General features: G+C 37.0%; 3 protein-coding genes and 1 pseudogene across 3 annotated transcripts; 1 reads left to right on the forward strand and 3 right to left on the reverse strand.

Annotated features, from left to right (window-relative positions):
• Positions 1 to 148: 148 nt before the first annotated feature.
• LOC131775627 (uncharacterized) lies at positions 149 to 4,624 on the reverse strand. Its single transcript, XM_059091741.2, has 4 exons — positions 3,788 to 4,624; positions 2,381 to 2,659; positions 1,788 to 2,051; positions 149 to 1,444 (listed from the first exon to the last, which is right to left on the reverse strand). The coding sequence occupies exons 1-4, from the start codon at positions 4,324 to 4,326 to the stop codon at positions 778 to 780; spliced, it is 1,749 nt and encodes a 582-aa protein (XP_058947724.2). The 5' UTR covers positions 4,327 to 4,624; the 3' UTR covers positions 149 to 777.
• A 151-nt stretch (positions 4,625 to 4,775) lies between these two features.
• Positions 4,776 to 12,434, reverse strand: LOC131775646 (stress-induced-phosphoprotein 1-like). Its single transcript, XM_059091762.2, has 16 exons — positions 12,369 to 12,434; positions 12,073 to 12,282; positions 11,636 to 11,777; positions 10,882 to 11,026; positions 10,559 to 10,635; positions 10,303 to 10,409; positions 10,008 to 10,134; positions 9,831 to 9,933; positions 9,403 to 9,523; positions 8,422 to 8,518; positions 7,676 to 7,800; positions 7,306 to 7,342; positions 6,997 to 7,100; positions 6,641 to 6,742; positions 5,947 to 6,017; positions 4,776 to 5,433 (listed from the first exon to the last, which is right to left on the reverse strand). The coding sequence occupies exons 1-16, from the start codon at positions 12,384 to 12,386 to the stop codon at positions 5,361 to 5,363; spliced, it is 1,659 nt and encodes a 552-aa protein (XP_058947745.1). The 5' UTR covers positions 12,387 to 12,434; the 3' UTR covers positions 4,776 to 5,360.
• Positions 12,435 to 14,050: 1,616 nt separating this feature from the next.
• LOC131775233 (uncharacterized) lies at positions 14,051 to 15,349 on the reverse strand (annotated as a pseudogene).
• Positions 15,350 to 16,064: 715 nt separating this feature from the next.
• Positions 16,065 to 18,256, forward strand: LOC131773986 (Golgi-associated plant pathogenesis-related protein 1). Its single transcript, XM_059089982.2, has 4 exons — positions 16,065 to 16,091; positions 16,642 to 16,715; positions 17,285 to 17,540; positions 17,833 to 18,256. The coding sequence occupies exons 2-4, from the start codon at positions 16,661 to 16,663 to the stop codon at positions 18,152 to 18,154; spliced, it is 633 nt and encodes a 210-aa protein (XP_058945965.2). The 5' UTR covers positions 16,065 to 16,091; positions 16,642 to 16,660; the 3' UTR covers positions 18,155 to 18,256.
• The last annotated feature ends 841 nt before the right edge of the window (positions 18,257 to 19,097 follow it).

Raw genomic sequence — 19,097 nt, forward strand, 5'->3', positions numbered from 1 at the left:
GTGGTAAAATGCCGCTAAGGATTGTTAATTTTGTTTTTTTTAATTTATAACAAATTAATGGGCATTGCCGTTCCTTCAATTTTTATTTTTTGCTTAATTTTGAGCCCAGTTGATCATAATCAAATATAACTTTTCAAGAAAGAAATTTCAAGAAAGAAATGTCTCTGTCATCATTGGAAACTATTTATAAATCATTAGTAAAACTGAGTTATGAATGCAAATTCTAATATCAAGGTAAAAAATATAATGATAATCTCTGACTGTATAAGTTCCATTTCTTCAGTTAAGTGGTGTGGGTTACGAAATATTCTTTGATTGAGTTAAGAATTTAGTACACAACTGAATAAGAACATAAAGACAACCTATTTTAAAGTAGTTAGGACCATTTCCATAAGAATGCATGTTTTATTTCCTTGAAGTGCATGGCAAAAAGCAAATCATGACATACCAATTGCAAAACTGAAATAAAATACAATACAAATAATTTCTAAAAATATTTTCTTATTTTTATCCCATTCCATCATTTAAAACATATCTGTCATGAGTGTAATAAGTATTTTTTACAGCTAAATAATTTTAGCTTGATTCTGTGTACTAGTTTGCAATTTGTGAATTTGACCTGGCTAATGCTTACACATAAGTTAAGTTAATCATTTCTCTAGTTGAAAGAAATGTGAATTTGGGATTTAATTGAGATTTCTGTATTATTTGTTTAACTTAATACCCAAAATTTACCCCTCAATTTAATTAAGTCTTGTCAGGTGAATTTTGGATAGCTTACAAGTTAAAAACCATATCAAACCCATTAACAAAAGAGAGCACAGATTTAACAGTAATTTTTAAAGAAGGGGGTGAAATGTTTTGGAAATTAGCCAGGCTTGCATTGAGCTTGCCTCTATTTTCAGGATCCAGCTGCCATGACAGACAAACCAGGTATGGGACAAGGTTTTGAGACAGTGCTAGCTTTTGGTTGTCTTTAATGGAGAGCATGTGGACAAGAGAAAAGATTCCAAGCCTCTGAATTGCAGAAGAGCCTGGCCAAGTGAACTGGTTACTTAAACAAACCATTTCACGACCTCTAATTCCAGACAGAGGTGAAGTATTCATATCCAGATTGGTATCAGAATCACTGATCATTTTGCTTGAGTCTAAAGTAGCCACGTTTGTACTGTGGGAAGCGAAATGACTTTCAACATTATTCTTTTCTTGAATTGTTGGATTGGTTGTTTTTTTCCATTCCTTTCCTGCTGCAAAAGCAAGATGAACTAAAGGCACAATTGTGACCCACTCAAAACTCAATGATTCCTCCCATTCTGATATTTCACTGGGAATATGCCTTTCCAGAAACTTGTTGATAAGTACATCAACAGAACTTTTAGTGTCTTTCTCCACCCTAGCCAATGGAGCTGAGAGTATTCTTGCAAGGAACAAACAACAGTAGTACCTATAGAGCAAATAAAAAAAAAGAGAGAATTAAGAGCATCATTACAAAAAGTCTGTAAACCATGGATAATAATTTACAGACTTTAAGGTCCTGCAATTTCACTGAATCTGAATGTGCTCTTCATTTTAGTATTTTACAAAATGTCTCCTTACAGTGAGGGGATTGGCAATTAGAATGATGCCTTTGTCCTGATTCACTGGAGACTGTAATTTGACAACATTCTCCCTGGTTAACTTAATTAAGAGTCAAAATTATAGGCCTCTTGTTTTAAAGGCCAAATAAAAAATTTCTCCTAGTTACTTGGGCAACATCAGGGGTAATGATTTAATTGAATAATTCTCACCTGAGAGGTGTATCTCCATGCATTTCATCTAGTAGGTTTGTTGTGATGTCAATAATTTTATCCAGTGCTCCACAATCCACTAATGTTGTAGCAGATTTAACATTAAAAGTGCAATAAAACAAAGTGTTTGCTGCAACTTGGCTGGAAAAAAGTGAGTATCCTGCTCGCATTGATTGATGCCTGTCTATCATAAATACAAGCTTGTCAATCAGTTGGGACATTTTGGAAACTACCTCTTGAGCATTGGGATCTAGTTCCACTAATCTGAAGAAATAACAGAAGACGAAATTAATTTTTTTAGCTTTGAATAAAATAAACAGATTTGTCATCAAAATTGTAACAAGGATGTTTGATTTTTATTAAATCTGCAGCAATATCAGTTTGCTTCATAGCAATGAACTGAATAGTTGAAGGCAAGTTCATGCCATGTGTACTTCAATTATCAGAATCACCATAACATGTTACAATGCTTGATATAAAGTCAGGCTCACCTACTAGGGTCTAATAAAATTCACATACTCTTCTGAAATCAAAGTTTCTTTCAGTAACACTTTGTTACCTACAACAGAAATGAGAGCCCAGCCTGTACTCACCCTCCAACACATCCAATGGCCGCCTCATTCACTTGAAGTACCAAGGTGGCAAGGCGTCCATCATGCAACGTTGGAAAACTTTCCACTGGATAAGGATGTGGAAGAAGTAGTGCATTGAATAGCATGGGAAGAATGCTTTTTGATAAAACAAACTCTCGGTCTTGTGCTCTCTCTGAGAAAACCCACAAAAGATCTAGGCAGCATTGTTGAAGAACAAGTTGAACTCGATTTAAGTTGTACTTGCGTTGCTCCAGAATATCTTCCTCTTCAATCTCGTCCCTAGTATAAAGTCATGAGGTAAAAGCAAAACTGGTTAAGATTTAAAAACAAAGGGAAAACTCAAACCCAAATTAGGCCAGAGATGATTATATCATTTTGTAATATTTGCCAAATGGTGGCCAAGCACTATATATGTCCACAGTTTTAGATAAAAGAAAGATTTACCACCACAATATGCAAAGTAATTCATAATTTCATGGGAAGAGTAACAGATATTTTTGATGATCAAAATTAAGGCAATTACAGTGGGTAATGTCATGGTATTATACACTGCGTGGTGAAAATTGAATGTTTGACTGCCAAGTGAATCTAGTAAGAAAATATGAAAAATAATAATCAAATCCACAGGATGTCCATTGAACAAATTTACATTAAAAGGGTATACTTTCCATCCAGTGGATTGGTGAGACTCTACAAAAGAAATATTGTCCCTAAACAATGAATACATTAATAATCTGTCAGTTAAAAAAAAATAAATTTTGGTGGGTGTTAAGTCAAAATTTCAACTCCAAAATGGCCTGGATCCATTATCAACCATGACCAGCAGGGATAAACTGGAGGATGAAAGGGACGGAGTGGGAATACACAGATTCCAAGACCTTACTCCCCTAACTCCTCTGAACATACAATCCCTTCTCCTCCTCTTATTGCAAAGGATAACATCTTAATAAATGATTTATTGTTTCTTTTTCTCTCTCTTTCGGCCTCATCAAGTTCCTACTTCCCTCCCCTTTTCCTCAAATCTCCCCTACCCCTCTTACCCACGCCCCCCTCATCAAGAATGGTATCAGTAACATTCGAGACAGCTAAGAGTTCCTTTGCCTCAAAGTTACAGAATGATATATATGATTTTTTTAGTGAAATAACTCCCATAAAAGTCATCTTAATGTGATAAATGTACACAACAATATTCCTTTTCACACAAGGTCATACTATTGGTACTCTGAGTTAAGAAATTTACAGGGTCGTAACAGCGCTATGGCCCCTTCCGACCACTGTCCTATCCTACCCACTCCACCCCCACCCCCACCCCTACCCCCAACAGGAAGCTGAAAGTTTGAGTAGAGGTCAGATATTGTAGCAGCCAACATATAGGGACGGAAAAATAACTAAGTTTTTTAAACTTACTCATTCATGAACAGTTCTCGCGAAAATTTAAACACTTCAAGAAATGCGTCAAACCCTCCTTCTTGTACAAAGAAGTGCCTGTGGGCATCAGTCCTAATACATTTCCAGGGATGGAAAAATTCAGCTGCAAGTTTCTCCAAAGCAACCTGCACACGATAGAAAAATCTCAACAGGCCAATATAGTCGTTTTCTATGCGGCTGTTATCGGGGAGCTGTCTCTCTAGCACATCCACAATTTCTTTGGCAGCACCTTTTAAGACATTTAATTCGCTTTTCATGCCGCTGATATCCACAGGGGAGAGAAAATTTAACTTAAAACAGTCACCCTCGCGGAAATACAATCTGCTGAGAAGCATGCTATCGTCTGTCAATAATCGATCTTGGTAAAACAGTCGTTGATCACACACCGGAGCACGAATCGCATCTTGAATAGCAAACTTTACATCTCTAATGCTGATGCCCTCGAAGCGAGGGAGCGAAAGTTTGATTTTGCCTGTTTCTCCTTGATATTCACAGCGATAATCCACGAACAACTCCATCGTGTTTCATAGAAGGAGGAGAGTAATTTTTCGGAACACTCTGACTAAAAGAATAACTTAACTGTCTTAGGGAGCTCTGCCCGATGACTTTGCAAATATAAGCAGACCGAGGAACTTGCGATATATTTTTACTTTCCCATTGTGCTTTGTGGGAGACGCAATACTTGGGCTAGCGTTGCATGACGGAAGGTATTGTTCCCAGTTTTTTCTCTTACTCCAGTCCTCTCGAGAAAGTACCCCCTTTGCTACCCCTGAATAAGTCTGAACTCGAGGTTGGATTGAAGACGTGGCTGGCGACCTCCTTGCCCGAATTAGAAAACAAAGCGAAAAGAAATAGGCTCTCTAGCGCACAATGTTGCATGCTGTCTGGAGAGGAAAGGGTGTTGTAGATAATGAAAAAGCAACTTGTCGCACAGGCTCTACTTCAAGGTAATTTTTTCAAAGCATCATAACGTTCCCTGTAGGAAACCTTTAATGAGCACCACTCTACCACTAATACATGTGAAAACCCTGCAAACAAAGCTTTTTTTCCTCAACAAGTAATCAATGATTAACAACTTTTGCAACTGTGGCTACATCACAAAGAAAATGTAAGTTTTTTTGTTTTCTTTTGTTTGTTTGTTTGTTTTTCTTTTCAAAACGTGCAGCTGTGGTTTAGCTTACTCACTATGTGGTTTATATCAGTTATGACTTTTGGAGTTTTGTTTCCTCTTTTCCATTTTCCTTTTCCTATTTCTCCAAAAAAATAACTAAAAAAATTTCCATGCCTTGTTCAAACAGAGCTTCAAACATTAACTAGCAAGGAAAAAAAGAAAAGAATAGGTCAGAGATATACATTATTAAAGACCACTAACAGACAAACGTTGTTAGCCAAGGTTGAGCTATTGTAGTTTTATAGCAGCCTCCTTTTGGGACAATCTTTTGATTCAGAATGTAGCAGACATGGGTTAGAGATGCTATCTTTGCCCTGGAACAATCCTTGCCATATCTTCCCTCTTTATTCCCAATTTCACTTGAACAACAAGGAACATTAATCAGCGAATCTTCAGGATTCCTGCTTCATACAGCCTCTGTATTCGGCTACGGATCTCTGGATTCTTGAGATGCCTTACAAGAAAACAAATACAAGCCCTTCAGTTCGCTTTGCTGCCATAAGACATGCGAAATAAAATCTCACTTGAGGTATATTTTAAGTCAAGAAAATCAAACTACACCTCACTGAAATAAGGTTGAAAATAAATGAGCTAAATGTAAAAAGCCAGATCCAAATCAATTAAGGAAATTTTTCTAGTTAGTTTAGCACTCTTCTTTGACATGGTCAAAAATGAGTGGCACAGTTGGTGATTTTGGAATGTATCTTAGAATGGATGGATGAATCCTTATGTGTAACTTCAAACCTCTTACTTCCACAAATTGATTGTAAATTCTCTCCTCTAGCTGCTACAGAGAATTTGGTATTGGATCAAGATAACTTCTACACGATAAGTTTGAATATTCTCATTACCCGTTTGCGGGATAATGTATGGATATTATAGGGAGAAGTTACATGTTCATCACTTTTGGGAGTTAAAGGATTATAGGTGACAGTATGGCAGGGAGTATTAAAAATCAAATACATACTCTTGGGCAGCTTTAGGATCCTCCTGCATTTGATCAAGTATAATTTTCATAGCCGGATCGGTGAGAATTTCCTACACAAAGAACATCAAATGGCAACTATGAGAAATAAACTATAAAGCTTGTTACCTTGGCCTGAGTTTTGTTGTGAGGAACATTCATTAGAGCGACTCTTCACACTGAATACCAAGTCAAAACAGGCACAGAAGTACTTCAAGAGTATATTAAATCTCTTATTCCACCAAAAAAGGTCAGGTCATGTCTGGTAACCTGTGAGCGGGCTGTCAATATAAGCATTGGCACAGGAGTTTCTTCACCCATGGGAAATCATAAAGTTTTGAGCGATGCTGGCAAGTGAGAGGTCTGCAAGAGGTCTGGCTGCTAGCAAAGCTCTCCCTTATTCAAATCTTCCTACAGGCAAAAAATAGCATTTCCTACAGCCCTAATGTAAAGGGCCTTCTTGCAAGCTACTGACATACCAAATTCAATCAGCATCCTCATAGATCTTACTTGCTAAAAGACAACCCCTTAAAGGAAAATATCATCCTTCATTTGTATTGAAATCCCTCTCATTAAATTCAAATCCTCAGCAGTTATTTTCATTTAGCAAATTCTGTGAAGGAAGAAATGTTAAGAACAGTGCACAATTAATTGTCCAGGACAATTCAGAATAATTCATGTTCTAGCATCACTGTACCTGTATTTCAGGATCATTATTAGCTCGCTGTCTTATTTCCTCTGGGTCTGTGGGCTGTTGCATCACTGCTGAATTACATGCTCTTATGCCTTCATGTGCTTCCTGGAAACCCAAACAACAAGTATTGTACCATAAGGATGTAAGCAAACACAATCCTACTACCTTAAAAAAACCTACAACAAGAAGAATATTTGTAGTACACCATACTGTGGGGAAGAAAACAACAATCAAACTATCAGCTGCAACAGAAAAAAGCTAGAAAGTATGACAGCCTTATTTTTGTTCCAAGGTTTATTTTCCCACACTACTGACTGGTAGGAGTAGATCTTGATATCTACTAATTATTGGAATGCAACCTTATTTTCAGGATCCAGTTCCAAAGCTTTCTCATAGGTTTTCTGAGCATCTCTGAATCTCTTCAGTGCAAACAGGACACCTCCTTTTCTTGTGTATCCTTTAACTGTGGAAAGACGAACACAACAGAGAGAATGAGATAACTTTTGATTTATTCTAGAAGTAACCATCATAAAAAGTACCATTATGAAATTTATTTAAGTCCCCTTTGTTGTTCAGTCTCATGAAAATAAGGTGTGGAAAAATTATATCATTGTATACAACAAAACCAAACAACAGGTGTGAAGGAGCCTTGAGTTTGTACCACTTACCAAATGAAGGATCCAACTTGATACACATATCACAATCCTAAAGAGAAAGTACAAAAATGAGGATATTGCACATAACAATAATGAGGTAAACAAATAAAAAAAAATTAGATTTGCTTGCAAATTTTAGCAGGGAGAGCTACTAAGAGTTAACAACTTGCAAACATTTATTAACCCTAACACCAGTATCCCTATTCTTCATATTCTTCTCTAACAGGTCCTTTGGTACTGACAAGGAAAATTTCTTTAACAATCAAAGCTTCTTAGGCTGGTGATCATTTCTTTTTTTCTCATGATCTTTATTCTTGTCCATCTTGCCTATTGCATATCAATTCATGCATTCAAACTTAAACAGAATCTACATATAACATACCTCCAAAGCTAAGTTAAATGCAGCCAATTTTTGATAACAAGCTGCTCTGTTACTGTAAAGTTTTGGATTGTTTGGGTCTCTTTTGATGGCCTCTTTATAATTCTTCAGTGCCTCTGGGAAATCCCCTTCAAGAAAAAAGTAAACAGCAATAGTATGTTCATTTCAGAAGAAATAAAATGCTTTAGTTTGTCAACAATCTAGATGACTTGATCAGCCAAAGCTTCTTCCTTTTCCTTCCAGGTGATTAGCAAATTACGAGACCTTAGCCCATTTTCTGTTTTTACACAACCCTCAGGCAAATATCCATATTCCTTAACAGTCTGTCAGAATTTATTATACATCCTGTGCAAAGGGAGGCACTGTGTGAGGAAAACATCTCACCCTAGAGCATCCATCAATGACTGCATCAGAACTTAAGCCTGAGATGAACTGTGTGAGGTACAATTTGTACTCACTCTGGCCTTGCTATGAAGGCAAAAAGGAGCTATGGACTCAAAACTAGTTTTTGGAAGAGGAGTTAGCTACAGTGTATTAGCACATTGCATACCCCACAATCATGTTAAAATCACCAAGTAAAACTCTAGAAACAACAAGCTCTCAAGAGAGTTGTGCCATTTTATTGTTACATAATACCTTGAAGTCAGATCAACATATAGTTCCTTTTGTTTGAAATAATAGATATCATTTGTGGACAAAGATATTCTCTTACATACAACTGATTTTCAAAAAAAGTCCCATAACCCTACCTTTTTTAAATAACACATTTCCTTTCTCTTTCTCTTCCTCTGCTTTCTGTGGATCAATGTAAGCCAGTCTCTCCTTCTCCTTCACTGCTTTTTCTGTCTGTATAATCAAATCATTTATCTCACTTAATCAATTTGATATTGTGCACATGGCACAAACTCTTACCACATCATTTAACTCCATGTCTTTCCATGTTAGTTTCCACACCTTTTCAGTGTTCTCCTTAATCTTTAAAAGTTGGTTCCAAAATTATGTGACAATGATCATTTAATGAAGGTATTTTTTCTTTGTTGTTATCTTAAGTAATATATAGATTAAGGCAAGCCTAAAAGCCGAGCTGAAAGGATTTCGTTGCTGCCCTATGTGCCACACAGACATGATGGGAGTAAGTAAGTAAGTAAAAGCCGAGCTTGCATTTTTTCCCCCCACATGTCTCTTCAACAAAACTAAAGCCCCTACTATGGATAAAGTGCATGGTAATAATAATGGAGTTTCATTCACAACTTCTCTGTGTGTCCATGTAGAGGACTGATTATAAGATAGTGCCCATGGTACAGTTGGCCTCACATGCTAAAAGTAGCACCTTGTACGGTAGGTCGTACAATTGGACGGTTGTACAGTTCCAACTTTTTTCGGCTTGATGGGTTACTACTATTTTGTATAATTATGGGGCTATGCTATGCGAGCTCTGCTATTATTGTCAATTTTTATCATCACTTGCCATGCCTCACATTTAATTCCATGACTTCCCAGACCTTAAATATGATATTGTGGAAGCCCACGTCTTTCAAGATTTTCCAGACCCCAATCAAATCCTGTGTGTACTGATTATTTTCATTGGGAAAAAAAGTGTTCCCCTCATTCTTTATAACTTTCCTGACAAGAACAGTTAAATACCATCACTTTCCAGCTTTTGCATGACGAACCCTGTCACTATGTGCTCTGGGTGTGGCACTTCATTAGTCAGAAATGAATCTCCTTACCTCCTGAAGCTTCTTTAAAACATCAGCAGACCTGTGCTCAATCAAAGACTTGTTATATGCTTCAATAGCTTCTTTGAGTTTTTCCTGCTTGGAATAGGCATTTCCTATCCTGCCGAAAGCTCTGAGAAGTGCAACAAACATATATTCTATTGTGACCGGGAGAGATTCATCATCAAAAAAGGGATGACCATTACTGTAACATTATTCGAGCTCACAATATGAAAACAGTTGTTATATTAAGTACTTTTGTAACGTAATCCAGGTTCAGAACTACTGGTGTAACAAAAAAAAAAAAAAGTTATGATTTACATCATTGTAAATGTAGGATTTCCAATACCAGTAGGTAAGTAAAAAGGAAAAAAATATAATTCAGAATAAGTTATAGTTATAACAAAACAATAACACTACAAACTAACTTTGCAACTTACTTAGCTATCAATTTATAGTCCACTTTTCCTTCTCTTCCCACTTGGATTGCCTTGTGACATTGTTCAATGCACTCATCGTACCTTCCTTGTTCAAAATAGACCGCTGAAGGAAATTTAAATTTTCCCCATCAGTATAATTTAATCAAAAGCTCTGGATTAACAACTCTCAAAACAAACCTGCCCTGTTGGTGAGAAAGCTCATATTTGTGGGATCAAGTTCAATAGCTTTTCCATAGTGATCAAGAGCTGTCTCAAAGTCTTTCCGTTTGTATGCAGCATTTCCCAATTCCTTCTCCTCCAAAGACTGCAGAAAAAACAATGCAAAAAAAGAAAATATTTGGATGAAGTCAAAAAGATCCCTAGTCCATTACTCGTAGCTATTAAAGAAGACAACATTTGAAGAAGAAGAAGAAGAAGATGAAGAAGGAAGAAAACATTTCTGAGCCACAACATTCATCAAATGCATACCAACCTTTTGGACTGAAGTATCAACTTCTGGTTCAGGTTCTGGTTGTGGTTTTTCTGTTTCCATTGGCTCACTAGCTGGTTTTTCTTCTGATGATGATGATGATGCAGGCTCTTTAAATGTCACATAACAAAATTAATTTTGAAATGTCTCTTTTTAAGTCTCAAGAATATCTCAATAAATTTCATGGGTAATCAAAATGCCCTTTCACTTGATTTTAAAGTTGTCTTACAGAACAGATTTCATTCAAAACACTGAATACCTTCATTGTCTGCAACTTCAGATTCGATCCCAAGCAGTATAGCTACTGTTTGCATGATTCTGGGGTCTTGGAGATATCTATTGAACATTGATATTCCAAATAAATCAAAATGATCGATATCAAACAGACTGAATATTTTACATTTCAGAGTTGGATTTTTTGGAGAAGCTACATCACTAGAAAAATGGTACATTTTGAATGAAACAAGAAGATAGGTAGAAGGTAATTATTGTGCAGCTTACACACACCACACACCACTTCTTTCAGCACCAATTTAAAATCATGTGATTTTTTTCCACATGCATCAAAATACAACAACTTACGTTCCAAGCATCTGAGGGTTTTGCCTAAGAGCCTCAACAATAGATCTGTAGTCAGGCTGATCCAGAAAAGCTTTGGTTTTAGGATGAGTTGCAAGACGAACGTATAAGTCTGGTATTGCAAATGGATTTGTCATTGGATTGTTGCCTATAAATTGTGCAAATGAAAAAAGAATGAATCAGATAGTGAAAACCAACAATAAAACATCTGGTCCAGTGGTTAATTGAGTGGATAATGCTATCCAATGGATAAATCGCTATCCACTAGATCAGATGATGGCATCCACTATAACGTCGCCATATACTTTTACTTATTTTTCCCTGCTTTCAAACTTATTGACAGCCCTTATCGCATTTATTTTTAAAAAAAACCTATATCCCAAATACCTATTGGCAACACAATGTGATGATATTTAGTGTGAGGAAGAGTAACAAAATGAGCAAACACCAGACCACAAGTCAAGATCTAAAATTGACCTTTTCACTCCCAAGATCTCATTATTAATTCTCCTTACTGTCTGCCATAAAATTTCTTAGCACGTTAGTTTGGAGAATTTGGTGTTAGATCAGCCTATAATCCCTATCATTATTATTTTCCTTCATTCTCATCAGTTGTCTGTTCATATTGTATTGATATTGTCAGGAGAAATTAGTTTTGTAACTCATAGGAGTTAAAGGGTAACAGTGCAAACAGAAAAATGATAGAAACTGAAAGCAAAACAAACACTCATGATCAGAATCTTTAAATAGTACTTACGCTGCGCCATAGCTCGGGCTTCCTCTAAACCACTTTTTAGTTGTGCATTCTCAGGGTCTAGCTGAAGTCCTTTGGTGTATGCTTTTTCTGCCTCGTCATAGCGTTTCAGGAAGGACAAAGCTGCACCAAGCCTAGAGTAGCCCTGAAAAAACAGAATATTATAAAAATCACTATGCTAATGACACACGAGTCTAAGTAACGTATTTTCTAGAATCAGCCACAACACATCAGACACTCAGACACGTATATTTCAATGTAACTGTAGCAATACAGAATTAATAGATCGATGGGAAGAGAAAAGTCAGAGTGACGGCACAGTGAATCGCCTCCGCACAAGTAATCTAAAAGTTAGAGCCAAATAGTTACTTTGTACATGCTCAAGATAAGATCATAATTTAATAAGTAATTTTATACATCAAATCGATATTATTTCTGACCTTTCCCCAATCTGGCTTCAATTCCACACACTTTTTGGCGTCGCTCAAGGCTTGTTCATACTTTTTATCCTTAGCATATCCAGCCGATCGATTGCTGTAGAGCACATGATTTGACGGGTCAAGTGAAATCGCCTCAGTGTAGCACTCGATCGCTTTGGCGAAATCGTTAGCTTGGAGAAATTTATTGCCTTTGTCTTTCAGCTCGGCTGCCTGCAAGACAATTAAAATTTGCGTTTTAAGTACTTGTTCAAAAAATTCCCCATTATTTACTAATAAATACTTTAAAATTGGTATACCTTGGCAGCATCAGCCATTTTTTTCCCTTCCACTTTGCACGTGTTCACTGAGCATGCGTTGTAGTGGGAAATTTTGAAGGTTTGCGAGGAACTGGAAACGATGGGCGGAGCCCAGGGATGCATCACAACTTTTTTCGCCAAGCCTAATCAATGTCCGTGTCCGATAGTTTACCGAAAGATAACAACACCACACATAGGATAAGAAAGATGGTACTTTTTTAACCTGGATCTGACATCGATCTGCTCATCAGGTTAGAACGTCTCATACAATTGCACCATTTTCCAATTAGTTACCGAAAGTCTTAGATTGACTAATAGTGTCAAGGTACTTCTCTTTAAAGTCTCACTCCGTCCTCGTTTTAATAATAATAATAATAATAATAATAATAATAACAATGATGATGATAATAATAATAAGATGGTACTCCAAAAGATGCAGAAAGCTGTTTCAACTACCATGAACATTGCGCGCACTTTCAAGACTTATAAATGGCGCCAACCAATCAGAGAGGAACATTGAACATATGAACACTGACTATATAGATTAAATATTTGGGATCTCTTCCTCTATGAACTTCTTCAGGAGTGGCTAAGCTACCCGCCACATATATTTGATAGAGTATTGATCATTTTTTAATTCTATGAGAATTATTATCGTATATTTGTATTTTTTTTTTCTTTCGTATTTAGATTTTATAAGAGGATGCAAGAGGGTTTTTCTTAAATTGTTTTTAATTCATTTTAGCAGCTTTATTTAATCATTGTTAAAGAGATATAATATATATTTATGAGTATATATATGGATAGATATTGACAAGGAAATTTGGATAATTTATGACATGGCCTCTAGGCTACACTTCGCGCCCAACTATGTCATTAGGATTCATAGCATTAAGATGTGCAACACTGCTGATATAATGATAATAACGATTTATTGACAGTATTTCTACATGATAGCTCTACATCCGTCATACTAACTAAAAACTAACGACTTACATAATGCACATAATGTTATTCAAGAAACATTCACTAGACATAGTTTGAAGCTACACTGGTTTGCAGATTTAATGAATGTAACCGAAGAAGTTACAATTCATAGACCCAACGTTTCGACACTCCTGTCTAGTGCCTTCATCAGGGGTGATCTAAACGCTGCAACAAGAGGTCCTTTTATATGATCACTAATTAGCGGCCTTTTTTCTGACGAGGTGTAAATAGGCGTCAGGAAGCAGACCGCCATCGTCACGATTTAAAGGAGCGTGGGCGGAGTTTATGTGCCAAGCCTCCAAACAAAGGCGTGGCACATAAACTCCGCCCACGCTCCTTTAAATCGTGACGATGGCGGTCTGCTTCCTGACGCCTATTTACACCTCGTCAGAAAAAAGGCCGCTAATTAGTGATCATATAAAAGGACCTCTTGTTGCAGCGTTTAGATCACCCCTGATGAAGGCACTAGACAGGAGTGTCGAAACGTTGGGTCTATGAATTGTAACTTCTTCGGTTACATTCATTAAATCTGCAAACCAGTGTAGCTTCAAACTGTCTGATTGTCCACCTGGTTGCCGTGTGAACTTTAACATTCACTATTTACATAAAGCACTTAAAAAATGTCAAAAACTACATAACCTAAAATACTATAGATACCGTGAATGACAATAACTATGAAACCTTATCGAGACAACTTATGAGGTTAAACATATGTTTGCTCTGCTCTTAAGAATTGTACAACAATGATTTTTAATAGTATTGAAGTCTGGACACCGCCTCACACTTGCGGGTAGGGTATTGAATTAAGTCGCTAATAAGTCCTGAAAAGTACCCTAAACTAGAGAAATTTCTATCAGAGGCGCATTACTAGAGCGTAGTGTACATTAGGGATTGTGCCGAGGCAGTTGAAGTTATTCGGGCAAGGATGCACTAGAAAGAGCTCGACGTTCAAGCTTAAGAATGTTTAATTGCACATTTTCTAGTGTAGGTAGCCAGCCAAGCTCTAGAACGTCCCTTTCTGAACAGAAACGATTCAAGACAAAGCCAGCGGCAGCATTCTGAACGCTTTGTACTCTTTTCTGCTGAAATATGGGAAGAGGATAAGTGACGAGTCATTAAAGTTAAGTTTGGATAGCACGAGGCTTTGAACAAGAGACTTCTTAGTCTCTTGTGATGTCATACTCTCGATCTTCCTGAGAGTGGCTAACACTTTATAACATGATGATGTGACCTCGTTAACATGTTCTGTCCATTAAAGGTTCTCACTAAGCTAAATTCCTAACAACTTTAATTTCTTTACTCTATCTGCTGTCTTATCTTTCAAGGTGAGAGGTGGGGTGTTTCCGTCAAGATTATGCACTTTAGAAATCTGCTTAGTGGAAATAACCATGTGCTTGGTCTTGGTCTCATTCAATAGCGAGTTACTATCAGCTGCCCACGACTTGATGCTGCTGAGAGTCTTTTTCACCTTGTCTACACAGACATCAAGGTCTTTGGGAGTGGCGTGATGAAGCACCGTTTTGTCATCCGCAAGGAGCTATCTTGCAGGCAATCTTGCATGTCATTCGCATAAAGATTAAAGAGAACGGCCTAAGAATCGAGCCCTGTGGAACTCCAAATGGGACATTTGCAAGACTAGATCGTTTGTCATCGACTTGTACAAACTGTTGAATGTTAGTTAGGTAGCTCAGAAACCACAGAAGAGCTGTCTTGGACAATCTAATTGCATGTAGTTTAAGTATGACAACAGAGTAGTCGACCGTATCAAATGCCTTAGAAAAGTCCGCGAATTATGGCTCGAATCATGGCTCGAATTATGTCGTCTCTAATAGGTAAAACAAATAATAATACGATTCCTATGGAGAAAAAGCCCTTACAACGAAAAGCAGAGAATTGCTTAGTAAATGAAACGAATTGTCATTTAGTAGATTCATAAGCGTGAAATTACATCAACTGAAATGACAACTGACATTAGACGAAGTTATTAAACTCATATTACAATTTCTATTTGCGAATAGAAAAACAAACAACTGTTATAAGATAATCAGTCATTCAATGAATTCACAGGCGTAGAATTAAACTTCCTTTGTTTGGGGCAAATGAAATTGACATAAAAGAAGGTTACAGACAGAAGTACGAAATATTTGTATCAAACTACCAAAACACTGAGAGAACAGAGGAGGTGAGGAGAAAACTCAATCTTTTTGCTCTTCAAACCTTCCCTTCTCCGCAGAGGATTCTGAGGGTAACAAGCAAAGCTGACAAAGAAAGTCAACACATTGAAGTTTGATAAAGTATCATTGTCCCTATTTTGTTGTATGAGTTACTGGCGTAATTTGTCAATTTTACGATTGTTATCTTGTTGGTTTTGCTCTTTTTGTGAGAAACTTTTGTATTAAATAATAAATGAAATATTTGTAATAAAAAGTAAAACAAACGAAAACACAAAAGCTAATTAATCTTATTGCCCTTTTAAACAAACTTGACAACTGTGAAAAATTATATGAGAGTTAAGATTGGTACAATGAAGTAATACAAACAAAAACAAAAAAACTAATTAAACTTTTTGTTGTTTTACTCAACCTTGACAAATTAATTAAATGTTCTCATTATTATTTAAAAACAAATCTTGCTTGTTCGTGAACCCTGCCAGTTTAGGGATTAAATGCCTTGACAGCGAACAAAATTTTGTAGAAATAAGCGGACTCTGGAAGAGAGAGATCAACTGGTATCGTGGTGAGTAAGATTTTAATAAGACTAACATAATTTAACCATCTAACCTGCTTTTACACAGTTGAAAAAAAAAATTGGGAGAGCCAATCAACATTATTAAATGTGAATTTGTTTTCGAAATTTGCTTACTCTCTTGATGGAGAGGATTCTTTTCCCCTTTCGTTTCCCCAAAAGATTGAATGATTTGATTGATGTCCGCTCATTTTTTTTCAAAGTTTTAAACAAACCACGATTATGTAACAAATCATTTGGTCTGTAAGGCTTAATCAATCGTGATTTTTTATTACCTGGTCTTTTTCTGATCCAACTTTGATCTTCTAGAATAGCCAGAAATGATAGTTTAAAACTCAGGCATTTCCACAACTTGCGATAACTTATCCAACTTACAAAAGCAAGGAAGTGGATCTTTGTAATCTTTTGACCTGGTTATAATTCCATGGTTATAATCCCGGACGATATAACCTCACAACGCTATTGAAGATTTGTCTTCCCTTCTAAAATATTTTGTTGTTTTTTTATTTCCTTGTTTGTTTCTTTGTTTGCTGGTAAGAAGATTTTTTCACAGAGCGGAGATGAAATCTTTCAGTGCTTTGATATTTGTTGCTTTGGGTTATGTGGCGACAGCAGGTTAGTACAACTTACACTTGATGGATAAATGTGACAAAAGAGAAATCATGAAAATGAATTAAAATGACGGCATTTTTTGTCTCTCCCAGCATCTTTTGAGAGTTACTTTACTGAGACCTTTAAGAAAGAAGGCAACGGCTGTTTAAATAACCTGAAGACAGCCTTCATGGTCATGGCAGCCTTCATGGCCATGACATCCTTCATGGTCTTCACGAGATTTTGTATGGGGATTATCTCGTCAAAAAAACCAAACCTCTCATAGCAAATTAAAATGGTGCAAGAGTTTCACATGAGTTAACTAGGTTTTGTGACTTGTTTAGGATTATGAAACTTGTCTGAAGAATCGCCCATTTTCCTGAAAAGGCTTTCACGTCCTAAATAACCCCCATTAAAAATCAGACGCATCTCGACCTAATTTTTCTAAAATTGAAGACATTTTGATCTCAAGCGATAAAGCAAGGGTGTCCTACCGATTCAATCTCCAAAGGAAGTATAGCCGTAAAATCCTGTTGAATAAACAATAGGTTCGCGTTTTAGGTCAAATTGACAGGTGTCGATTATGTTTTTAGATTACAGGGAGGCAGCCTTAAGACAACACAACCGCCTGCGTGCGATTCATGACGCCCAGCGCATGACCCTCGACGAGGGGATGAATGCGGCTGCTGATCGATATGCCCGCAATCTGTTCCAGAGGTTCGGTGGAACCACCGAATTGAAACACTCCCCCAAGAGTTCCCGCCAGGGCCAGGGAGAAAATTTGGCATCAGGATGTACAACTCAAACAGGGGTTGATGGAAGGTCTGTCGAAGATGCAATTAAGGCTTGGTAAGTGTAACAGCAGTAAACCAGTTTCCAACCGTTATAAAGTGATTAAAGGCCAAAGGCAGAGCTAATGGGAGGGGTAGGTCCAAGGGTGCCACTCGCATTTAATGAGAAAAGAGACTTTGCACATAAGGTGTATTTGTGAATCAATGCTTGAGCTCGTGACTTCTTTTAAAAATTCATCCACAGTATTTTGTGTTCATCAACAGTGAATTTGGCAGATGAATGGAGATATTCTCAGTTTTATTTCTCTGAGTGAGTTCATATGCGTCTGTTCGTTTGTTTTGTTTCATAGGTACGATGAAGTATGTCGATATAATTTTAACATTCATCGTTATCAGTCCGGCCTTGGGCACTTTTCCCAGTTGGTTTGGAAAGACTCAGAAGAGCTCGGAATAGGAAAATATACAGGTAGGCGGAATGGCTGGACCTGCACATATATCGTGGCTCGTTACCGAAGAGGTGGAAATGTGAACACTCCAGATTTTTTCCGCGAAAATGTTTCAAAGGGATCCTTCAGGCGGTCCTATTGCAATAACGTGTCAGATAAATCTGAGGGAGAAGACTTATTCGTCGATGCTCCTGCAGCTGATGACGATGATGAGGCGTCTAACTGATTCCACCGTATCTTTTGAGGGCAGTTTTGAAATTCTTCGGTCGTTTTGTGGTATTTGTTAGAGCATATAACAAAACAAACAAGAAGAAACTATTAAAGACTACACGAGTCACAGATATTTTGTTTGCCTCTCACTGTATATACCTTACATACACATGTGGGTGATTTTAAGTATACAACAACAAATCGTGACTAGTAATGAACTAGAAATAAAAAGGAAAAAATTAGTATTTCATAGATTTAACCAACCTGTTCCTACCGTTCAGTTAATAAAGAGAACTGCTGAAGTAAACGGTGCGATAATAGAAGAGGAGTGAAAAAACGAGCGAGGATTAGGTCGAGTAACGTACAGATGAACCCGCCCCAGACCTCCCTCGTTTTTGCCCTATTGCAACTATAGCGCCGGTTACTATTTCGTTCAGTTATACGAAATAAACGCCTAAAACAGGCTAGAACTCAACATGGACGCGACATAAGATGATTGCTTCGGTTCTCAAGATATTCATACGTTTGATACGCCGTTAAGCTACTATAAGGCTCACGAATTTATCGGCTAACAGATGTGTGAACCAATTTAAAAAAAAGTCGCGCCTAACTATAGCCCAGACTAGAGCTACTTACAAATAGTCGGGTCACCTGATGTAGTGTGCAAAATGAAATTTTTTCCCCCTAAACATTAATCTTTCCACTCCGATCCTAAGATTTTAGAAGTAATCCTTCTCACGGTCTGTTATAGAATTGTTGTGACGTTCGTAACCCTCTAATTTATCTTTCCTTTTTTTTATCTCTTATCTGCTTGATTTTGCATTGATCTTGTAAAGAGAAGTTATGTGTTGATCAGTCATACGAGTTGAAGGGTTAAAATGACCAACGAGGTGCCGTCGCAAAAATAGCCGCGTGCCAGCTGATTGATACCGCTGGCCAATGCGACTTTTTTTTTTTTT

Source organism: Pocillopora verrucosa, chromosome 7, assembly GCF_036669915.1.
Source record: "Pocillopora verrucosa isolate sample1 chromosome 7, ASM3666991v2, whole genome shotgun sequence".
Classification (NCBI taxonomy): Eukaryota; Metazoa; Cnidaria; class Anthozoa; order Scleractinia; family Pocilloporidae; genus Pocillopora; species Pocillopora verrucosa.

Excerpts from the sequence above, each read along its gene's own strand:
- LOC131775646 (XM_059091762.2), bottom strand. Across the intron at positions 9,934-10,007 it reads CTTTCTCACCAACAGGGCAG|CGGTCTATTTTGAACAAGGA; the intron begins GTTTGTTTTGAG and ends AATTTCCTTCAG. Across the intron at positions 5,434-5,946 it reads GATCCTAAAGCTGCCCAAGA|GCATCTCAAGAATCCAGAGA; the intron begins GTATGTATTTGA and ends TTTTCTTGTAAG.
- LOC131773986 (XM_059089982.2), top strand. The coding sequence starts at position 16,661 with ATGAAATCTTTCAGTGCTTTGATATTTGTTGCTTTGGGTTATGTGGCG. Across the intron at positions 16,716-17,284 it reads GGGTTATGTGGCGACAGCAG|ATTACAGGGAGGCAGCCTTA; the intron begins GTTAGTACAACT and ends TTATGTTTTTAG. Across the intron at positions 17,541-17,832 it reads GAAGATGCAATTAAGGCTTG|GTACGATGAAGTATGTCGAT; the intron begins GTAAGTGTAACA and ends TTTGTTTCATAG.
- LOC131775627 (XM_059091741.2), bottom strand. The coding sequence starts at position 4,326 with ATGGAGTTGTTCGTGGATTATCGCTGTGAATATCAAGGAGAAACAGGC. Across the intron at positions 2,660-3,787 it reads CGAGAACTGTTCATGAATGA|GGACGAGATTGAAGAGGAAG; the intron begins GTAAGTTTAAAA and ends ACTTTATACTAG. Across the intron at positions 2,052-2,380 it reads GCCATTGGATGTGTTGGAGG|ATTAGTGGAACTAGATCCCA; the intron begins GTGAGTACAGGC and ends TTATTTCTTCAG.